The 22,503-nt window shown below is 41.2% G+C and overlaps 1 protein-coding gene across 1 annotated transcript in view; it reads right to left on the bottom strand.

Annotated features, from left to right (window-relative positions):
• Positions 1-22,006, bottom strand: part of pgap1 (post-GPI attachment to proteins inositol deacylase 1) — a 127,538-nt gene extending 105,532 nt beyond the window's left edge. Inside the window, exons 1-4 of the mRNA XM_073046943.1 lie at positions 21,844-22,006; positions 18,994-19,147; positions 9,236-9,411; positions 5,395-5,566 (exon numbers count right to left, since the gene is read on the bottom strand). Coding sequence (XP_072903044.1) covers positions 5,395-5,566; positions 9,236-9,411; positions 18,994-19,147; positions 21,844-21,978 — 637 coding nt within the window. The 5' untranslated portion in view covers positions 21,979-22,006. The remainder of the gene's footprint in view (positions 1-5,394; positions 5,567-9,235; positions 9,412-18,993; positions 19,148-21,843) is intronic.
• Positions 22,007-22,503: the final 497 nt, after the last annotated feature.

The following is a 22,503-nucleotide window of genomic DNA, read 5'->3' as shown; positions in this document are numbered from 1 at the left end:
GTCGATTTTCAGGCCGAGATCCTTCATCATGAGAACACTGATGAAGCCCTAATGAAAGGTCTTGGCCTGAAACATCAACTCTTTATTCTTTACCATAGATGCTATCTAACCTGCTGAGTACCCTCAGCATTTTGTGTGTGTTACTCTGGAGAATCTACTGTGTTTATCATTAGAATATGTTCTGATTACTCCTGGGCTCAATCCTGACCAAAATTATTTGTACTAAATTGTCCATTTTGATCTTGCCTGCAATAGTATATTTCAAATAACTTGCTACGTCCCCTGAGCTCCAGCTTTTAACGGAGTTGATGACTGTGAATCACATAGAAACAGGCCCTTCGGATACCAAATCCATGCTAACCATCAGCACATATTTATATCAATTCTACAATTACACGTATCATTTTATTCTCCTCACATTTCAATTCAACATCCACAACAGATCTACTCTACTGGTAATTTACTGTAGCCAATTAATCTATAAATTTTCTGGGATATGGGAGGAAACTGGAGCACCCAGAGAAAATCCATGCACTTTCAGGGAGAGTGTACCAGACAGACAGCAGTGGTGATCAGCATTGAACCCTGGTCACTGAAACTTTGGTGCAGCATTTCAACCAGCTGTGTCACCATTTTGCCATTTTTGTCATTTTATTCTTTGTCTTTCCTTTTCCCTTCATTGTCACTGTTATGTGCATTAACATGACTCTAGATTATAGAGCAAAGTATTGCAGTAAGCATACATAATGAAACTTGCAACCTCCTATTCAATCAACATTCTACTGTTACCTGTACAAGGCAGCTAAATAAACCCTGCTAAAAGAATTAACTTTGATTCTTGGGTCTACCAGATGCAATACGTCTCAGATGGAAAAGGACTGTTTTCCTGGCTGTAAGCCTTCATTCCATGAAGGTAGTGGAAGGTCATACTTGGAAGACAGCCCAGTTAGAATCCACTCTTGGCCAGCCAAAGCTAACTTGGGCATTTGAAGTAAATTCCAGATATCCCACAAGCCAAGCATCAGTGGGATGTCTGTCCACCATCATGCATTTGATGCAGTATGTGTGAATAGCATTGCACAATTGCACACCAAAACATATTTTTTAAAATACACTACTATTGTGTATTCTTTATACACTTTCAATACACACATCATGGTGTTAACAAAATAAAAGCAAAAAAAATTTACGATTAATTATTCCTTGCCTGTCAGGAAGTGGCCTGGTCGAGGGAAGTGCCTGGTGTGAAAAGTTCTAGTCTTTGGCTCAAGAGTCTTCGGCGAGGAGACTATGCCAGGCACAATTGCAGAGGGTGAACACATGACCGCTAAGCTGATTCAGTGTGCTACGTGCATGATGTGGGAGGTCAGGGACACACTGATGGTGCCCCCAGCTGCTACAGCTGTGGAAAATGTGTCCAGATTCAGCTTCTGAAGGAGCATGTTGCAGCACTGAAGAAAGAACTGGATGACCTCAGGTTTATCCACGAAAACGAGGGTTTTCTGGACAGGACCTACAGTGAGGTCGTTGCACCGAGGATACCGGAAGAGAGAAAGGGGGCAATGATGAGGAAGGAAAGGATGCTTGAAGTACAGGAGACCCCAGGGGATGTACCTCTCGTAAACAGGTTCACCTTCTTGGAAGCTGTCAGGACAGAAGATACTGCCAGTCTGAGAGGCGGACAGGTCTGCGAGCCGAAAATTGGTGCAGAAGCAGAGCCGAGGAGTCAGACATCAGGAAGAGCCGTGGTAGTAGGGGACTCCATAGTAAGAGGTACGGAAAGGGGTTTCTGCGGCAACAGTCGAGATTTAAGGATGGTGTGTTGCCTCCCTGGTGCTAGGATCCAGGACATCACGGACCGATTGCAGGGAATCCTCAAGGGTGAAGGTGAACAGCCGGAAGCGGTAGTGCATGTCGGCACAAATGACATCGGAAAGAAGAGGAAGGACATTCTGCAGCAGGACTTCAGAGAACTCGGAAGAAGGCTGAAAAGCAGGACTTCCAGGGTGGTTATCTCTGGTTTGCTTCCAGTTCCTCGTGCTGGAGAGGGCAGGAACAGGGAGATAATGGATCTGAATGTGTGGATGAGGAACTGGTGCAGGAAGCAAGGATTTACATTCTTGGACCACTGGGATCTGTTTTGGGGTAGGGATGAATTGTACAAAAGGGACCGGTTGCACCTTAATAGGCGGTGGACCAGCATTCTGGCAGACAGGTTTGCCACTGCAACATGGATGTGATTAAACTAAGTAGTGGGGGGGAGGGGATGAACTGGAAATATAAGGATGGAGTTAAAGGGAAAGTGAAAATAAGAAAAGTTAAAAAGGACAACAGAATCAATGGAGTAGAAAGCTCAAGAAGAAATCATACAGTATGGCCAAGTGAAATAGGAATTGATATGAAAGGAGAGGGGAGTACCAAATTAAAAGTATTATATATGAATGCACGAAGTATAAGGAATAAAGTAGATGAGCTTGAGATTCAGTTGGAAATTGGCAAGTACGATGTTGTGGGAATAACAGAGACATGGCTTCAAGCGGACAGGGCCTGGGAAATGAATATTCAAGGATATGTGTCTTATCAAAAGGACAGACTGACGGGCAGAGGGGGTGGGGTGGAGCTGTTGGTGAGGAATGATATTCAGGCCCTTGCAAGGGGGGACATAGAATCAGGGGATGTAGAGTCAGTATGGATAGAACTGAGAAATTCTAAGGATAGAAAGACCCTAATGGGAGTTACCTACAGGCCCCCAAACAGCAGTCTGGATGTAGGGTGTAAGTTGAATGAAGAGTTAAAATTGGCATGTCGCAAAAGTAATGATACAGTTGTCATGGGGGTTTTCAACATGCAGGTAGGCTGGGAGAATCAGAATGGTACTGGACCCCAAGAAAGGGAGTTTGTGGAGTGCCTCCGAGATGGATTCTTAGAACAGCTTATACTGGAGCCTACCAGGGAGAAGGCAATTCTAGATTTAGTGTTGTGTAATGAACCGGATTTGATCAGGGACCTCGAGGTAAAGGAACCATTAGGAGGTAGTGACCATATGATATGTTTTAATCTACAATTTGAGAAGGAGAAGGGAAAATCGGATGTGTCAGTATTACAGTTGAACAAAGGGAACTATGGAGCTATGAGGGAGGAGCTGGCCAAAGTTCAATGGAACAATACCCTAGCAGGGAAGACAATGGAACTAAAATGGCAGGTATTTCTGGGAATAATGCAGAAGGTGCAGGATCAGTTCATTCCAAAGAGGAAGAAAGATCCTAAGGGGAGTAAGGGGCGGCCTTGGCTGATGAGGGAAGTAAAGGGCAGTATAAAAATAAAAGAGAAGTATAACATAGCAAAGATGAGCGGGAAACCGGAGGACTGGGAAGCTTTTAAAGAGCAACAGAAAATAACAAAAAAGGCAATATGCCAAGAAAAAATTAGGTACAAAGGTAAACTAGCCAAGAATATAAAGGAGGATAGTAAAAGCTTCTTTAGGTTTGTGAATAGCAAAAAAATAGTTAAGACCAAAATTGGGCCATTGAAGACAGAAACGGGTGAATTTATTATGGGGAACAAGGAAATGGCAGATGAGTTGAACAGGTACTTTGGATCTGTCTTCACTAAGGAAGACACAAACAATCTCCCAGATGTAATAGTGGCCAAAGGAACTAGGGTAAAGGATGAACTGAAGGAAATTTATATTAGGCAAGAAATGGTATTGGATAGACTGTTGAGTCTGAAGGCTGATAAGTCCCCGGGACCTGATGGTCTGCATCCCAGGGTACTTAAAGAGGTGGCTCTAGAAATCGTGGACGCATTGGTAATCATTTTCCAATGTTCTATAGATTCAGGAAAAGTTCCTGCTGATTGGAGGGTGGCTAATGTTGTCCCACTTTTCAAGAAAGGAGGGAGAGAGAAAACAGGGAATTGCAGACTAGTTAGCCTGACGTCAGTGGTGGGAAAGATGCTGGAGTCAATTATAAAAGAGGAAATTACGACACATTTGGATAGCAGTAGAAGGATCAGTCCAAGTCAGCATGGATTTATGAAGGGAAAATCATGCTTGACTAATTTTCTGGAGTTTTTTGAGGATGTAACTATGAAAATGGACAAGGGAGAGCCAGTGGATGTAGTGTACCTGGACTTCCAGAAAGCTTTTGATAAAGTCCCACATAGGAGATTAGTGGGCAAAATTAGGGCACATGGTATTGGGGGCAGAGTACTGACATGGATTGAAAATTGGCTGGCTGACAGGAAACAAAGAGTAGTGATTAACAGGTCCCTTTCGGAATGGCAGCTGTGACCAGTGGGGTACCGCAAGGTTCGGTGCTGGGACCGCAGCTGTTTACAATATACATTAATGATTTAGATGAAGGGATTAAAAGTAACATCAGCAAATTTGCTGATGACACAAAGCTGGGTGGCAGTGTGAAATGTCAGGAGGATATTATGAGAATGCAGGGTGACTTAGACAGGTTGGGTGAGTGGGCAAATGTATGGCAGATGCAGTTTAATTTGGATAAATGTGAGGTTATCCACTTTGGTGGCAAGAACAGGAAGGCAGATTACTATCTAAATGGAGTCAAGTTAGGAAAAGGGGAAGTACGAGATCTAGGTGCTCTTGTACATCAGTCAATGAAAGCAAGCATGCAGGTACTGCAGGCAGTGAAGAAAGCTAATGGCATGCTGGCTTTTATAACAAGAGGAATTGAGTATAGGAGTAAAGAGGTCCTTCTGCAGCTGTACAGGGCCCTGGTGAGACCACACCTGGAGTATTGTGTGTAGTTTTGGTCTCCAAATTTGAGGAAGGACATTCTTGCTATTGAGGGAGTGCAGCGTAGGTTCACAAGGTTAATTCCCGGAATGGCAGGACTGTCATATGTTGAAATATTGGAGCGACTGGGCTTGTATACACTGGAATTTAGAAGGATGAGAGGGGATCTAATTGAAACATATAAGATTGGACACACTGGAGGCAGGAAGCATGTTCCCGCTGATGGGTGAGTCCAGAACTAGAGGCCACAGTTTAAGAATAAGGGGTAGGCCATTTAGAACAGAGATGTGGAACAGCTTTTTCACCCAGAGAGTGGCGGATATGTGGAATGCTCTGCCCCAGAAGGCAGTGGAGGCCAAGTTCCTGGATGCATTCAAGAGAGAGTTAGATAGAGCTCTTATAGATAGCGGGGTCAAGGGCTGGGGAAGAGGGCAGGAACGGGGTACTGATTGTGTATGATCAGCCATGATCACAGTGAATGACGGTGCTGGCTAGAAGGGCCGAAGGGCCTGCTCCTGCACCTACTGTCTATTGTCTATTGCCTAAAAAAGCTATGTAAAACCTTCATTTGGGTCATCATAAATGAAAGGCAATGAGAGAATTCCATAATCACTTTAGCTTTCCAGACTTACCTATGAGGTAGCTGTCCAGTAACAGGACTGGTGCAACATGAGGTGTAGCTTGAGTTACAATAAGACTGATTAGTGCAGATTTGAAGTTGGGTAGTGTGAACAGTGCTCTAGCAACAATGCCACCCATTGAATGGCCCACAATTGCAACACTGCTCGGTGCACCTTTTTGATCCTATGGACACAAATAGATCAAAATTAAGTTCAGAAGAATTTTAGACCAATGCTGGACACAAGAGACTGCAAGTGCTGGAATCTGGAGCAGCAAAAAGTCTGCTGGAAGAACTCAATGATCAAGTAGTGTCAGATGGAGGGAAGGGATAGTCAATGTTTCAGGTTGAAACCGTGCATCAGGACTGAGAGAGGAGAGAGCCAGGATAAAAAGAAGGGGAGTAGTGAGGCAGGAGTCTGAGGCGATTAGAGGGCCAAGGAGCTGTATAAGATGACAAGAAGGCTGTGCCAGATAGAGGGGGATTAGAGGGGGTGGGGTTGTAAGACTATGGCCTGCAGACAAAAAGGGAGGGGAAAAGAGAAGAAACAACAAACTAAGCAAATGGGGATGGGCAGTGTGAAGGTCAGAGACAACTGCTCAAGGGAAATAAACAGCAACACAAAAAGCTGCCAGGGCTGGGCTCCAAACAAAGTGAGAATGGGCACCATTAGAGAAGAGGTAAATGGCAGATGGAACCAGAGCCCCTGCGCAAGCAAAGGGGGAACCTATGGGTGAACCAGGAAGGGACAGGGAATGAAAATGGGTGATGCTGGTGAGGCTGTTTAGGGGAAGAGGGAAGACTAGAGAATGAATGGGGGGGGGGGGGGAAGGAGGGAAGAAAGAAATTACCAGAAGGTGAGTACCTAAAATTGGGAAACTCACATCACCCAGCAAACCTCACACCACCCCCCAGCATTTACCCCCATACCTTGCCCCAGCTCCAATCTCTGCTGGATCTTCACCATTTGTCCAAACCTCCTCTCTCTAATGCTGAGTTGCCACTCTTTAGCAGTGGCATCACCTTTATACCCCTGTGTCCACATCACAGAGTTCTGGACTCAGCATCTCCTCTGCTCTTGTGCCTTATTTCTTTGACAAGGAATCTTCATTCCTCACTTATGACCCTTTCCTCACCAACACCCACTTTGGGCCTTTTATACTCTCTACTTTTTCATCTTCAACTACCACCATGGCATCAATCACCTTCCTTCTTTATTCACCTGGCCCACTCCAACCTCAGCTCCTCTGATTCCAAAACCTTCCATTCACTTCACACCAATCACATCTAGTCATCAAACCTGCATACGAGAGTGGAGGTGTTATAGTCTGGTGGACTTACCATTACCTTGCAGGTACCTCCCCATCCCAACCCCTGGACCTTGACCCCATTAAGAACACCAGGTCACTTTTCCCACACTGTTACAGATCCCAACACATTAGGAGATCTGACTTCCACAATCTCAATTTTTAGACAGAAGAAAGAAACGCAGGGTAGGTTCTTACCCAAGATTTATATGCGGGACTTTTATGGTAGGCTCATTGTTTCTGCATGTTCTTGTTTCACTAAACTCATCTCTCACATTCTGACTCAATCCTGTCTCCCTATATCCAAATACTTCCCAAGGACACCTCCCATGCCCTTCACCAATTCGACAATTTCTGATTCCCTGTCTCCCCACCTCTTCTTCGCCACTTCGTCTAACACAGACATCCAACTAGTTCTGCTCCACCAACACTCTCATGCACCTGGCTGAACTTGTTCTTCTGTACAACTTCTGTTTTGACTCCTCTCACTTCCTATAAATCAAAGGTGTAGCCCTGTGTGCCATATGGACCCAGGCTATGCCCGTCTTGTTAATGGCTACATGGACCAGTCACTGTTCCAAATATTCCCACATACCACTCCCCATCTCCTCCTCTACATCAATGACTGCATATACGGCACTTCTTGCACTTGTGTAGAATTTATTCATTTTATCATTTTCACCACCAACTTCCACTCTGCTCACAAGTTCACATGGGCCATTTCTGACACTTCACCCCCTTTTCTAGATTTCCATGTCCATCTCAGGAGACAAACAATCCACTGACATTTACTACAGACCCATCAACTTCCACACCTCTTGCCACTCTGTCTCTTGTGAGGATGGCCCTTTCTCCAAACTTCTCTGCCTCTGTTACATCTGATCTCAAGATGCGGCCTTCTGAAATGTTCTCTTTTGTGAGGAAATGTGGCTTCTCTTCTACTCTGGTTAATGAGGCCAACTCTTTTATCTCTTCTACTTCTTGTTCTTCCGCTCGCATCTCACCATCCTCCAGACAAAATAGAGTGGCTTTGACTTTTCAGTCTGAAGCTCTACATCCAGCACATCATCATTCATTATCTCCTCTGCTGCAATTGGGTTCCACCACTAGTCACCAAGGATTTGGTTCTTTAGAGTTGCTAGAGTTGGGGGTGGTAGTGGGGATAAGCTCTCACTACCTATTAAATGCTCCCAATGGCATGCATCTTAAATAAATAGCCTCTGACAACCAAGTCCAGCTCCTGGCCTTCTTGTGTGGCTTAGCTACTAAGCCCGTTGGAACTGTTTTTACTGACAGGAGAAGAGTCAAGGCTGGTTATTAGCACCTTAAAGCCTGTCTCTTCGAGCAGATGGGGCTCGTCAGCCATGGTTAACAGTTCATCTAGGAGAAGGAAAACTCTGATCACAAAATTAAAAGAGAAAAGAATAACAGCAAAGTCAATTTTCCCAAGTTCAAGAAACAAACTAGAGGTCACGTTCATTTTTGTGATCAAAAAGCTGAATAAAATTACATGTGCCAAACAAGAAATGCAACTATTTTTAATTCCACATTTTATGCTAAAGGAACTCAAGATAATACTTGTGATATGTGCCATAGTTCACGTGATCAGCTTAAAGATTACTTTAATGAGAAAATTTTATCATCCGAATACAAAACTTCTAAAAGCCAAAAGGATAAATTTGCTGCTTTGGGAATAGTTGGGAAATTGCACCAGCTGGATCAAAACTACTGGGTTTCCTTAAAATTGGAAAAAGCTTACATTTTCCCACAAGACCACAAACAAACAATGCCATGAAAAGGAGACAGTAGGTGTAACCTGGAGCAAAATATAAACTGCAAGAGGTACCTAAAACATCAACTATCCCTTTGCATCCATTGATGCTGCCCAACATGCCAAGTTCCTCCATCAGTTTTTTTTTGCAAATAATAAAATGAAGTGCATTTGCTTCTGCACTGTGCAGTCCTGTTCTATGCTCTTCAAGAAAAATAACTTCATATTAGTATATGGTGGCACATACATACTTAGATAATAAATTTCCTTTGGCTTTCAATTGTGTTGAAGAGTGATAACCAAAATATGAAGTTTGTGATTTACGAGGGGCAATGCATAATCACTGCATGTTATCAAGTAAACAAAGGTAAACACATTCAAACCTAATTCTTCATTAAGTGAATTTTAACAATGGGTCAGTTCTCAAGTTTCTAAAGAACAGATGTACTTCACCTTCAGGAAGCATACTACTTGTTTATCTTTCATAAAAATAATTGATGCACCAGAGTTCCAAGTAGAAGTTTTGAGTAAGAGAACCAACGGGACCAGAATATAAAGGAGAGGGATGGACAACCATAGTCTCAAGAAACTAGAAGCTCCAGGTTGCCTGATTCCATCCTTATCTGTGGTCAATTAGCATATCAGCAGTGAAATATTTTCTATCACGGCCCATCATGTTTTCAGGGCCCTGTTCTTGGCATCAAGTGAGATACAAGTTTGAGATAAGTTGTAAAGTGTGAAATATTCTGAAAGCAAGTATCTTGTTGCAATCTTACCTTGTAAAGTTTGAGGATGACCTTTATACACGCATGCACAAACTTAGTTTGCTTTTCAAGGCTTCCACCGTAAAGTGCCACAAGCTCCTCATTGAAATCAATGCTATAAAAGTCAAAGTGGAACTTGTTGTATATATTCTCTGCTTTCCTCAGTGCCACAGAGCCCAGGGAACGAACTGCAAAACAAAAGAAATATGACTGATTAAAAAGAAAATCGGATGATACCTGTAGAAGCCACCTATTTTGTGTTTGTACTGTACTTTTTGGCACGTTTATGATGGTAATCTATCGTGTGGATTGGGGGCATGGTGGAAGCAAATGAGTATAGTTACATATTCCTGCTTTGTCTTATGTAGTAGACAGGGGGTGAGCCATGAGGGAAATTACATTATTTTGTTGACTACTAAGTCAGTTTGACTGCTAACTAAATTGACACTAACTCATTTAGCTATGCTAATTGGAACACCATTCATTGTTTTGTTAATTACGTTAATAGGAATGCTATTAGACTGCTAATTTAGTTTCATTAGTTTTTTTTAAAATCACTACAAGATTGTTAGTCTTGGCTGGTTTTGTAATAAAGGATCGAATGCATCTTTTTTGATTTGGAAATTTGTCATTTGGAAGTGCATCATAAAATGTTGAGTACCCTGGTTAACTCTCAGCAGTTTTGGTTTGCTTTCCAGTAACTACTCCATTTTGTCAACAACAAAAAAAGTTATATTAAACAAACACAAATCTATGGCAAAGGATTGCCTTGGACCTGATGGCAAAACAGGAGAAGCACATGGCAAGTAAATGACCTTTTGCTGATTTGTGATTTGAACACGGTTTTGAAAGGTCAGCGCTGCCTATCCATTTGGGACTATTGCTCCATCATGTGGCGTTTGCCAGAGGGCTTGCTGCTTTGTTTTATTAAAGTACTAAACATTCTAGTTGCTGACATTTTAATTGAAGGATATTTGTGGATGCTGTGGATGCACAGATTGTATGTTTGTTGCCTATGTTTATTTAATCAAATATCACCGGTGCTGCAGGCAAACAAAGAGTTAATTACCAGTTGTGCAACTAGAGAAAGCAACATGAGTGTATCAAAGCATGGAATTGGTGCCAACAACCCTGGAATCAAGGCTTGCAAACAAGAAAGAAAAGCTAAAGCTAAGACTGATTTAATCAAAAGTCCTTGAAAGGAGTATGAAACAAATGTGAACAAAATTAAAAGTTTAATATCATCAATTAATGATCTTTTGAAAAATAAAATGTCTTACCAGTGCAATCTCTCTCTGTGAAGCTGTTGCTAGGCAACATCACAAGCTAATCTCATTACCTGAGCAGGAAAGACAAAATGGATGTTCTTCAAACATTGATAACTATTGTAGTGCATTCATAGGGAACAGTATGTGAAACAAGGTTTGAACCAAACATGTTAAGTTGAAGGTCATGTTGCTGCAACAAATGAATTTGTGTCCCACTTTCCATCAGGCAGTGTTTCTCAAATTCCAAAGAAGGATTTTACAAGACAATGACAGTGTGTCAAATGTCCATGCTTAAATTTCTGTTGGAGGAAAATCTTCTGCATTTACTACCTCCTCTGCTTGCATTGAAACAGAGGCTGATTTAGCTGCATTAATCACACATCAGCAATACTGAAGGACAAACTGCTGGAAGAGCAAGATGAACAATTAATTGCTGGGGAGCTACAGAGAAGGAAAGAGCAGCTATGCTAGAGGAAGAGATTACCGCAGAGTTAATGCGCTAAATTAATGTGCTAAGGACTTCAAATGTGGTGAGTACTTTAAGTGCTCCAGCAGGTGTGAGTTCCTGTATTGAAAGGGCACAAAAGAAAACAAAAACACTCAAATTTCAATGTTAATTCATTTGCTCCTCAAGTGTCTGTGAAACATGAGCTAGACCCTTCCCCCAAAGAGGTAGTTCAGGGTGTTTACTCTCAGCCTGCACAAAAGAGGCTCTCTGAACACATGTCATATCCAACAGCTCAAAGTGCTCATTGGGATATTCACTTACAGCATGGAAAGACATTTGTTTCAGATGACAGAGGTCAAAATAGTATTATTAATAACATGAGGAAGCAAAATGAAATAATAACCTTATTGGTGCAACAGCAACACATTTCATTTTTGCCAAAAAGAGAGATTCAAATCTTTGATGGATATCATGCATTCATGGGGGCTTTAGAAGTCAAAGGCAAGACTGACAGCCATAGTGATTGCCTCTAATTCCTTGAAAAGTACACTAGGGAGACCCTGTCAGTATTTGCCAGCATATTGATCCTAAGAAAGGTTATGTAAAAGCCAAGGTTTTACTACAATAACGTTTTGGTTATAAATAGAAAATTGCATCCACCTACATGCAAAAGGTTCTTTCTTGGTTCTATCAAATTTGAAGACGTGAAAGCTCTTCAAGACTACAGACTTTTTCTTAGAGGTTGTTGCAATGCCATGGAAGAAGTGCAGGCATGCATGAGCTGGACATGCATGCTAATATGTCGACTGATGCAAAGAAGTTGTGCCATTTTTACTGCGCTAAACAGAGGGATCTCTCAAGATGGTCTCACCTGAAGCATGTCCATTTGCCAGAGACTAATTCAGAAATTAAGCTGCTGATAGTGACAAATGTGCCTAAAGCACAGGATTTGAAGTGTTATTAATGGACCTTATGCAATTAGAACAATGTTGGGTTGGACTGAGAATGGACCACTGAAAAAAAGACCATGGTGTTGGGAGAAATAGTGCGCAGCCTGAGTTGATAGCTAACGGGATCGCAGTTTTGAACTGTGATAAGCTTTGGCAGCTGCAGCTTAAGGCAGACTTCTTCCCTACATGCAGTCAGGATGAACAATCTGGTTTGTCAAGAAAAGACCTGGAGCTTGTTATAAATTCTGCAAAACTGGTGGACGACCACTACCTGATTAGTATACCTTTAAGAAAGGAGGTGGTAAACATGTCAAATAATAGGAAGATTGCTGAACAATGTGCTTTAAATCTAAGAAAGAGGTTTAAGAAGGATTTGTAATTTCACACTGACTACACAGCACACAAGGTTTTGCTGAAAGAGTGCCAGCAGAGGATCTGGAACAGTGATGAGAAATGTCTGGTATATTACACATCACAGTGTTTATCACCCCAGAAAAGGGAACCGTTGCGTTGTGTTTGACTGTGGAGCAACTTTCCAGGTATATTGTGGCGACCCACTTTCTGCACAGGCGAACCGGCTCACAAATAGCCAGCGTGCGGGGGGAGACTTTGGTAATGCACCTCTGACGTCATTTCCACCCAGAGAGGGCGGGCGCTAGGGATTAAATGCCAGCGCCGCGAAGTTTGAATAAACTAGTCTCGAAACAACTTACTGACTGCGTGTCGTCTCTAGCTCTGTATGTAGTACATCGCTACAATATCACTTAATGCTCAGCTCTTACAGGGTTAGATCTTAACAGCTCACTGACTGGAGTCTTAACCAAATTTGGAAAAGAACCAGTGGTGATCATGGTAGATAATGAATCAATGTTTCATCAGGTTAAAGCACCAGTGGAAGATGCAGATCTGCCAAGGTTTCACTGGTGGCCTGATGGTGACCTCAGCCAAAATATGATATATTTTAGAATGGTGGCACATCTCTTCAGAGAAACTTCATCACTGAGCTGTGCCAGCTTCACTATTAGGAAATGCACAGGAAACCAACCAACAGTTCAGCTGCGAGACTGTGGTTAAGATTTTGCATCGCTTCTACGCTGACAACTGCCTTGCGGCAGTGTCCCCCGAGGAAGAAGCAATGTCTCTCTCTATCATGACTTTGTATCTATTTGTGCTAAAGGTGGCTTGCAACTCACAAAGTGGCTAAGCAACAGACATAGTGTGCTAGCTGTGATGCCAGAGGAGCAAGGGTGAAAGACATGAAAGGTTAAGATATACTTTCAGCTGAGAGAGTACTGTGTGTGTGCAATGGTGCATTCGGTCTGATACTACAAGTTTAATATCACGATCCAAGATAGACCTCTCACTAGAAGGGCAACTCTCTCCACAGTTGGTTCCATCTACAAACCCCATTTCCAGAAAAGTTGGGATATTTTCCAAAATGCAATAAAAACAAAAATCTGTGGTATGTTAATCCACGTGAACCCTTAGTTAACTGACAAAAGTACAAAGAAAAGATTTTCAATAGTTTTACTAACTTAATTGTATTTTGTAAATATACACAAATTTAGAATTTGATGGCTGCAACACACTCAACAAAAGTTGGGACAGAGTTAAAATAAGATTGAAAAGTGCACAGAATATTCAAGTAACACCGGTTTGGAAGACTCCACATTAAGCAGGCTAATTGGTAGCAGGTGAGGTATCATGACTGGGTATAAAAGTCGCGTCCATCAAAGGCTCAGTCTTTGCAAGCAAGGATGGGTCATGGCTCACCCCTTTGTGCCAAAATTCGTGAGAGAATTGTTAGTCAGTTCAAAGGGAACATTTCCCAACGCAAGATTGCAGAGAATTTAAGTCTTTCAACGTCTACAGTACATAATATTGTGAAAAGATTCAGAAAATTCAGAGACATCTCAGTGCATAAAGGGCAAGGTCGGAAACCACTGTTGAATGCGCGTGATCTTCGAGCCCTCAGGCAGCACTGCCTAAGAAACCGTCATGCTACTGTGACAATTATAGCCACCTGGGCTCGGGAGTACTTCGGAAAACCATTGTCACTTAACACAGTCTGTCGCTGCATCCAGAAATGCAACTTGAAACTGTATGACGCAAGGAGGATGCCATACATCAACTCTATGCAGAAACGCCGGTGAGTTCTCTGGGCCCGAGCTCATCTCAGATGGACTGAAAGACTGTGGAACCGTGTGCTGTGGTCAGATGAGTCCACATTTCAGCTGGTTTTCCGAAAAAACGGGCGTCGAGTTCTCCGTGCCGAAGATGAAAACGACCATCCTGATTGTTATCAGCAAAAGGTGCAAAAGCCAGCATCTGTGATGGTATGGGGGTGCATCAGTGCCCACGGCATGTGTGAGTTGCATGTATGCAAAGGTACCATTGACTCTGAGGTGTATATTAGGATTTTAGAGAGACATATGTTGCCATCAAGGCGACATCTCTTCCTGGGACGTCCATGCTTATTTCAGCAGGACAATGCCAGACCATATTCTGCACGGGCTACAACAACGTGGCTTTGTAGACACAGAGTGCGTGTGCTTGACTGGCCTGCTGCCAGTCCAGATCTATCTCCTATTGAAAATGTATGGCGCATCATGAAGAGGAGAATCATACAATGGAGAGCACGGACTGTTGAGCAGCTGAAGTCTTATATCAAGCAAGAATGGACAAAATTTCCAATTGCAAATCTACTACAATTAGTATCCTCAGTTCCAAAATGATTAAAAAGTGTTATTAAAAGGAAAGGTGATGTAACACAATGGTAAACGTGCCTCCATCCTAACATTTGTTGAGTGTGTTGCAGCCATCAAATTCTAAATTTGTGTATATTTACAAAATACAATAAAGTTGGTCCGTAAAACTACTGAAAATCTTTTCTTTGTACTTTTGTCAGTTAAATAAATCCACGTGAATTAACATATCACAGATTTTTGTTTTATTGCATTTTGGAAAATATCCCAACTTTTCTGGAAATGGGGTTTGTATGATCCCTTGGGAATCTTGAGTCTGATGGTGCTATCTGCTAAGAAGGTCCTAAAAGACTGATGTAAGAAAGGACTTGTTGGCTGGGATAACACAATACCTGCACAAGTTGCTCATGAGTGGATAAGCTGGCTGGAAAAACTCTGTCAGTTGAAAGGCTTCAATGTTGTTAGATGTTTGAAACCCCTGAATTTTGAAGAAGGTACTGACGCGCGGTTATACCACTTTTCAGACACAAGCAAAGATAGCTACGGAGCAGTGACCTGCCTGTTGTTGCATTACGTACACTCTCATGTGCACTGTGCTTTTATCTGAGGTAGCTCTGTTGAAGTCAGTGTCCATCCCTTGTACGGAGCTCACTGTGCAACAGTAGTAAGCCGTATGGACGCACTGTGGAGGAACGAGTTGCACGTGCAGCTTCAGGACTCAGTGTTCCGAACTGATAGCACTTCCGTTCTTTAGTATATCAAGAATGAAACTTCCAGGCTCCAAACCTTCATTGCAAACAAAGTTTCAGAATCTCTTAACGTCTCACAAGCATCTCGATGGAGGTATGTAAACACTTCAAGCAACCCGGCAGATGTGGCCTCTAGAGGGCTGAAGGTGAAACCATTCCTGAATAATGAGACATGGGTGCCCCAGTATCTTCCTCAGACTGAAAGGGAATGGTCTGTGAATTCCAACTGCTCTGGAGAACTTCTGCTAGGTGATCCAGAACTCAAGAAGAGTGTTACAGTGAATGCCATGCAGAATGAAGAGGAGGTGTACATAGTTACGTGAAAAATCTATCACTTCTCGTCTTGGACCCATTTGAGGAAGACAGTGTTTATGCCTGAAGAGTCTAAGCATCCTTTTATACTGACAAAGAAATTTCATATCTCAGCCCTCATTCTGAGACATGTACAGTCTAGAAGTGGGACATGATGGCCGTAAGCACGTTACCCAGGTTGCATCAAAAATACTGGATTCCTGGTGCTATAAGAATCCTGCCCAAGTGTGTTGTTTGTCAACAGTTACACAAAGCTCCAGGATGCCAATAAGTGGCAGATCTACCTCTGGGCAGGGTCTCTCCAGATGAACCTCCATTTACAAGTGTACTTTGGAACTTCTGAGGTGAAGAGCAGAAGTACAGTGAAGGTGGATGAGGTCATATTTACCTGTCTAGCTATATAAGCTGTTCACAATGAAGTGATATCTTCTTTAGACACAGATTCCTTTGTCAATTCAGAATCAGGTTTTATATCTCCGTCATATGTCATGAAATTTGTTAACTTAGCTGCAGCAGTACAATGCAATATGATATAGAAAAAAATCAATTACAGTAACTATATATGTGTATTAACTAGTTCAATTAAAAATTGTGCAAAACAAAAATAATTTTTAATAAGTGAGGTAAGTGTTCATGCGTTCAATTCCTTTTAGAAATTGAATAGCACAGGGAAAGAAGCTGTTCCTGAATCGCTGAGTTTGTGCCTTTAGGCTTCTGTACCTCCTTCCTGACAGTAACAATCAGAAGAGGGCATGTCCTGGGTGATGGAGGTCCTTAATAATGGATGTCACCTTCACTTCAACGCTTTATGGCAAGACACGGACAGTTTCATGAACTGCACACTGTTAATGCAACAAACTTTATTGGAGCAGAGTGCGAGTTGCAAGAAGCCATTGAGAAGTGGAATCATTCATGGATCAGTGATGTCCATCTTTGAAAGGAAATTAAGTGAGTTTTTAACACCCATCCCCCCCCAGCTGGTTCACATCATGGAGGAACATGGGAGTAATTGATCAGGTCTGAGTGAAAGGTCCCTAATTTCATCATGAAGGTACAGAGTCTTGACGAACAGGGTTTCCACAGAGTCCTTTGTGAAAAAGAGGTTGTTATCAATGGTCATCCAATTAGTAAAGCATTCTCCAATCCCAATGATCTGGAAGCACTAACACCCAACCATCTGTTGCTTCTGAAGACCTCACCTTCCTTACCAAGAGGAGAGTTCCAAAAGGAAGACATTTATGTTCATTGTAGATGGAAGCAAGTTCAATACATTCAAACTTGTTTTGGAAACAGTGGGTAAAGGAGTATTTAGCAGTTACAGGAACACCAGGAATAGTCAGGTATAAAATGCAATTTCCTCCCAGGAGACATGGTGATTATAGCTGATGACACAGTGCCTCAAAGCTCATGGATTGTGGGAAAAGCCATTAAAATCTTTCCAAACAAAAGAGGGTTTGTACAGCAGGTGAGCATCAAGACCAGACTCAGGCCTATAACCAAGATCTGCTTATAAGGGGGCAGCGGTTTGAGGAACTACAGTTCTAGAAGCTTCGTAGTTTTGACTTGACTTACAGACCTGACAGAGAGTGGGGGTAAAGATCATTGTGTACTGGGCTAAGTGCTGGTAACCACTGGCCCAGATAACTGACATGACTTGACTGGAAGAAAGAGGAAAGGCTGGGATATTGGAGCCATTTATCTATTTCCTGTCTGTATTGTATTTTTGGCACATTTATTGTGTCATGTGGGTTGGGTGTGTAAGAAACAAATGAGTATAGTTATGCCTTCATGCTTTGTCTTAATTTAGTTTAGTCTAGTGGAGAGGGGGTGAGCCACGGGGAATGATACTTTTTAGTTGACCTCTAAGTTAGTTAGACCACTAACTTCGCTTTGCTATTGCTAATTGTAATGCTAACTTCGCCAATTACATTATTTTACTGCTTAGTATTGCTAAGATTGCTTGATTGTATGGAAAATTTTGTTATTTCATTAATTATAATAATTAGAACACTATTAGACTGTTATATTACTAATTTAGTTTTGTTAGTGCTTTTTAAAAAAAAAAATCACTACAAGATCATTCGACTTTGCTGGTTTCGTAATAAAGGATCAGACATACCGACATACCTCTATCAATTTGAAAATTCATTATTTGGAAGTGCGTTTTACAGTGTTGAGTACCCTGGCTTAGTCTCTCAGCTGTTCTGGTTTGATATCACGTAACTGCTACAATGTCAATGTATTTTTTTAAAATGGGGTGCTTACCCTACATTGGCTATGCTTTGAAATATCGTTTTGTGCCTCTATCATTTTTTATGAGGTCGAGTTGCGAGCTCGACATCAACCCGGAACAGATGGAGAGCACGCTCGGGGGTGGCCGGTCACTCACTAGATCTAACTCGGGAACCTCCGTTCTCCAGCCTGGCGCTGATCTCACTGCACCACCAGCCGACCGATAACAGTGTGTAAAAAGGCTTTTCCTCACACCTCCCTTGTACCTTTTCTTCAAAACATTATATCTGAGTCCCTGATTCTTCAACTAGGCTGCAATGGGAACAACTCCTAACTATTTTCATTACATCAAATGAATAAGGTACAAATCACCCTTACAGTCTGCTTCACCATTCAATAAGATCATGACTGATCTAATTTTCCACAAGTCCACTTTCCCATCCTATCCCCATAACCCTCAATGTCTAAAAATCTCAGCTTTGAGAACATTCAAGGATACAGTCTCTGGGACATAGAGTTAAAAATAATCCCACCCTTTCATGTCTCAGTCTAGGAACACTGACTCCTAAATGTTCTCTGGTCCTAGACTTGCCCATGAGAAGCAACAACCTCTCAGCATTTAACCTGCCAATCCCTCAATAACATTTGCTGATCTACAAACATCACCTTTCATTCTTCTAAACTTCAATAAGTATAGATGGACCCCGTTCAGGTCTTCCTCATAAGACAATCTCTCCATACGTTAGATCATTCTCAAGAGCCTTCTCCAAACTGACTCCAAGGGTAATGCCATTCCTTAAATCAACCAAATCTGTACTCAATATTCTAAATGTGGTCTCACCAACACATGTACTGTTGTACTAAACTACATTATGTTTATACTCTAATTCCTTGAAGTTAAAGACAGTATTCCATTATCCTTCCTGATTTCCTCTCCAACAATTTAATTTTAACAATATAACTGAAATTCCTCATTCCTAGAACCTTTCCAGTAAATAATTTTGAACTCTTACTAGGCAGCCATCTTTTTGAAAATCAGATGAGCATATTTCTTGTACAAGCACAAGAATGAAACCGACATACCAAATTTTGCTTCAAAAGCATACCTTGTTTATAACTCCCAGCATTTCCAGGAAGAAACAAAACAGGAATTCCTGAAGGTTTTAGCCCATTTCGTGCTTCAGCAGAATCTCTTTCTTCATAAAGGTACAGACCATAACTTGGATAGTGATTGGAAACTTTCTTTGGAAGCTTTATTTTCTGTTTTCATACAACAAATGAAACAGAATTGGGGTTATACCTCCTCACTTTACACTCACTTTTATAGTTCATATAATCTTTTCAAAATTAGCCACAATTTTGCATTATCCTCATTACACACAAAAGTTCATGGATGAACTGAAATAAAAGTTAAGTCGTATACAAAATACCCACATCAGGAACTGAATATGACATATTCCCTGTTACAGGAAATCCCCAATGAGACAAAGGTTTAAGTCAAAAATAAGAAAACTTAAAATATACTTAGATACATCATATGATTATATTTGTGTTGTTATTAATTATTGTGCTATTTATCTTTTTGTTTTCCATCAGATCCAGAGTAACAATTATTTTGCTCTCTTTTACACTTGTGTATAGGAAATGACATAGAAGAATTTTGAATCCTGATAATGAGTAATCTGGTAACAGGAAGTAGGGAGAAATCACTTCCACTTACTAAAGGCCATCTCTTTTCTATTACATGAATAATACCAAAATTATTGCTTTGTAAACATTGTCATAGGAATTCCATCTGATCTAGGGATCCATTTAGGCCGCACTTTCACTAATAGATACAAGAACCTGACCAATATTTTTTTTTTTAAATTACTGGGCAAAATCTGGTACTTAAGACTGTCTATCATCAGTGTTTGGAATACCACAAAACATAGTTAGATTGTATTGGCTTAAATGATTTCTGCTATGTTATCTAGCACCTCATTCTCTAAAATAAAACTAATAGGCCTTATTTATCAGAACATTACGTAAAAAAGTCCATCCTTTTTAAATAAACAATCCTCTCTGCTATGAGGTAACCCGTTTATTAAATGACAATGGGTAGAATGAGTTTCCTCAATAATGCTAGATCAAGCAAACAGATGCGATGCACAAAAAGAATAATTTAGTAAATAGTTAATTAACAAATGTTTCTGTATTTTGCTGGGAATATGATCTATAATAAATATCATTCAAACACATCATTGCAGCAATTTCACTACTAACCCCCGACAATATTGTTTAACTGTCTTGAAGTTAAAGACAGATTTAGGATTTAGATTCAAGAGTTAAATATTTTAAGGTAAAAATTCCAATGAAAAGTTTGTTAGGTAAATCTATATGAATGAAAATGGATGAATCACATATCGTGTCTATTCAGCAAGTACCTTTCTGATAGCTTCTATATCCCAATTCCAGGTTAAGCAATACCAGTTTTAAAATTTAAACCCGTTTTCAGTTCCCCTCCTTGATGTCATCCCCTCCTAACATCATCAGACCTGCATACAACCCAGTGCTCCTCCAGCCCCAGCTGCCTCAATGTCGCCATTGTAAGCTAGGTCGTGACTCCGGAATTTTCACCCTAAACTTAACTACTTTTTAAGATCTCTTTTACCTTCCTTAAAGGATGCCTTAAATTTTAACTTGTAGGTAAAACAAGTTATGTTTCTATGAAGTGTTGCTACATTAGAAGGTGCTGTATAAACGGTTCCTGCATAACGCTACAGGCCATTCGTGACCATGATGATTGCAGCTGCACGCCAGATATGCTAAACTTCCTCATTTTGTTTCACACCATTTCCTCAAAGAACTAATGCCTTGATAAAAGAAAATTCTAATCACAAACAAGAGAAAATCTGCACATGATGGAAATCCAAGTAGCAGTCCCGCAGAAAGTTCTTGGCCCGAAACTCTTCATAGATGCTGCCGGCCTGCTGAGTTCCTCCAGCATTTTGTGAGTTAAAGGAAAATTCTACAGTGTTGCCTGTCCCCAATTTTGTGTCTTTATCAATTTGCCACTTATTGGGAATTATCAGTTTTCTCATCTCAAATCATTTAAATATTTTCACAACTTTTCCATTATCCTCCCCAATTACAATACAAAGGTATCACTGTCCCACATCCCCTCTAGTTCAGTGAATCTACACTGTAGTTTTTACTGTCCGCATCCTGCATTTCATTCACATTCTCAGCAAAATATAGATCTCCAGTAATGCTTTGTGGAGATTCATAACCAGCTCATTTCATATGCTAAGACTAAGTAATTAGTTGCCAGCACCTTTTTTTAAGCTGGAAGATCAGGTGCGTAATAAAAATTATGTATTTGTTCTGGACAAAAATAGAAATTGAGGCTCCAACATTGGAACAACTATGTCTAAAGTTGAGGAATTTTGGTGACGGTAATTGAAGGATATAAATTTGCCAAAGAAGGTACAAAGATGGGAGGATTTGATATGGATTGCGAACACACGAAAATGCAAAAAGGAAACAAATCGCAGAAGCTTCCCTACGATACATGTAAATTTTAATAAAAGACAACAAAGAACAACCTTATGGGCTCTCTTTGCATAACAAATTTAAATTTGCAGGCAGGCCGCGGCACTGTAGTAAAAGGGACAGAGATCATCATCGAAGAATGTAAAATTCAACCAAAGCCTGAACAAGATGTAATCAGATGGTGACCTGGAATTTTATATCTATAATCCAAATTTTACTGAAAACATTTTGGAATCAGGTGCCTTGAAACGTTAGAATATGGTTATATCCTTGTCAAAATACTAGGTACAGAGCTAAAGTGCACTGACAAACCAGACTGGCCTGTTGCACGACCAGAACTGACAACTCCTTGCAGCCTTACTCTGCAAAGCCTGGTTCTCACCAGGTCGGAGTGCGTACAACCGGCCGCCGGAGCAACTTACAAGATATTCTGGGTACTGGAACATGTAGGTCATGTTGCACTTATTTTCTTCATACACAAACAACACATGCCATACTCCGAGCCCTACAAAAACCAGCAGAAACCCATGCAACCAACCACTCCTGCAGCCAGCCATCACCACGCTTTCGATTTAGCCGGCACCACCTCACGACCACCGGCCGAGGCAGACGCGGCATCCGATTGGTTGCTTTTGATATAAATCAAGGACCTCTATCCCGGGTTGGTCCAATGAAGGATGGAGACGTGAGGCGGGACTTTGTTGTTACGCTAGTTTGACTTCACAACAACGCGAGAAACGTAATGAGGTAATTGAGGACTGGGCGTCGCGTTCAATAGGCCATGTTGTTAAGGTCGCTGCTCGTTAATTAAGCTGTTAATTAAAGTTTTTATTGTCAGTTAAGTTCAGAAATAACAAGACAAACTTTTCACCTTATTAAGACACAATAGACTGGAGATGCTGGATTGTGGAGCAAAAGATTTTTTTAAAAAACTGCAGTGTCTCAATGACAATTCCTCACTTTATAGATGTTTCTGGATCTGATGAGTTCCTCTATTTTTATTTTTTGTGCCTCTAAGACAATAAATTTCAAAAAGTTGTAATTTCAAACAAAATTCGAAGCACAGTCATGCTGAAACAACC

This window comes from Hemitrygon akajei, chromosome 5, assembly GCF_048418815.1.
Source record: "Hemitrygon akajei chromosome 5, sHemAka1.3, whole genome shotgun sequence".
NCBI classification, from domain to species: Eukaryota; Metazoa; Chordata; class Chondrichthyes; order Myliobatiformes; family Dasyatidae; genus Hemitrygon; species Hemitrygon akajei.
This window is presented reverse-complemented; position numbering and strand designations above follow the sequence as displayed.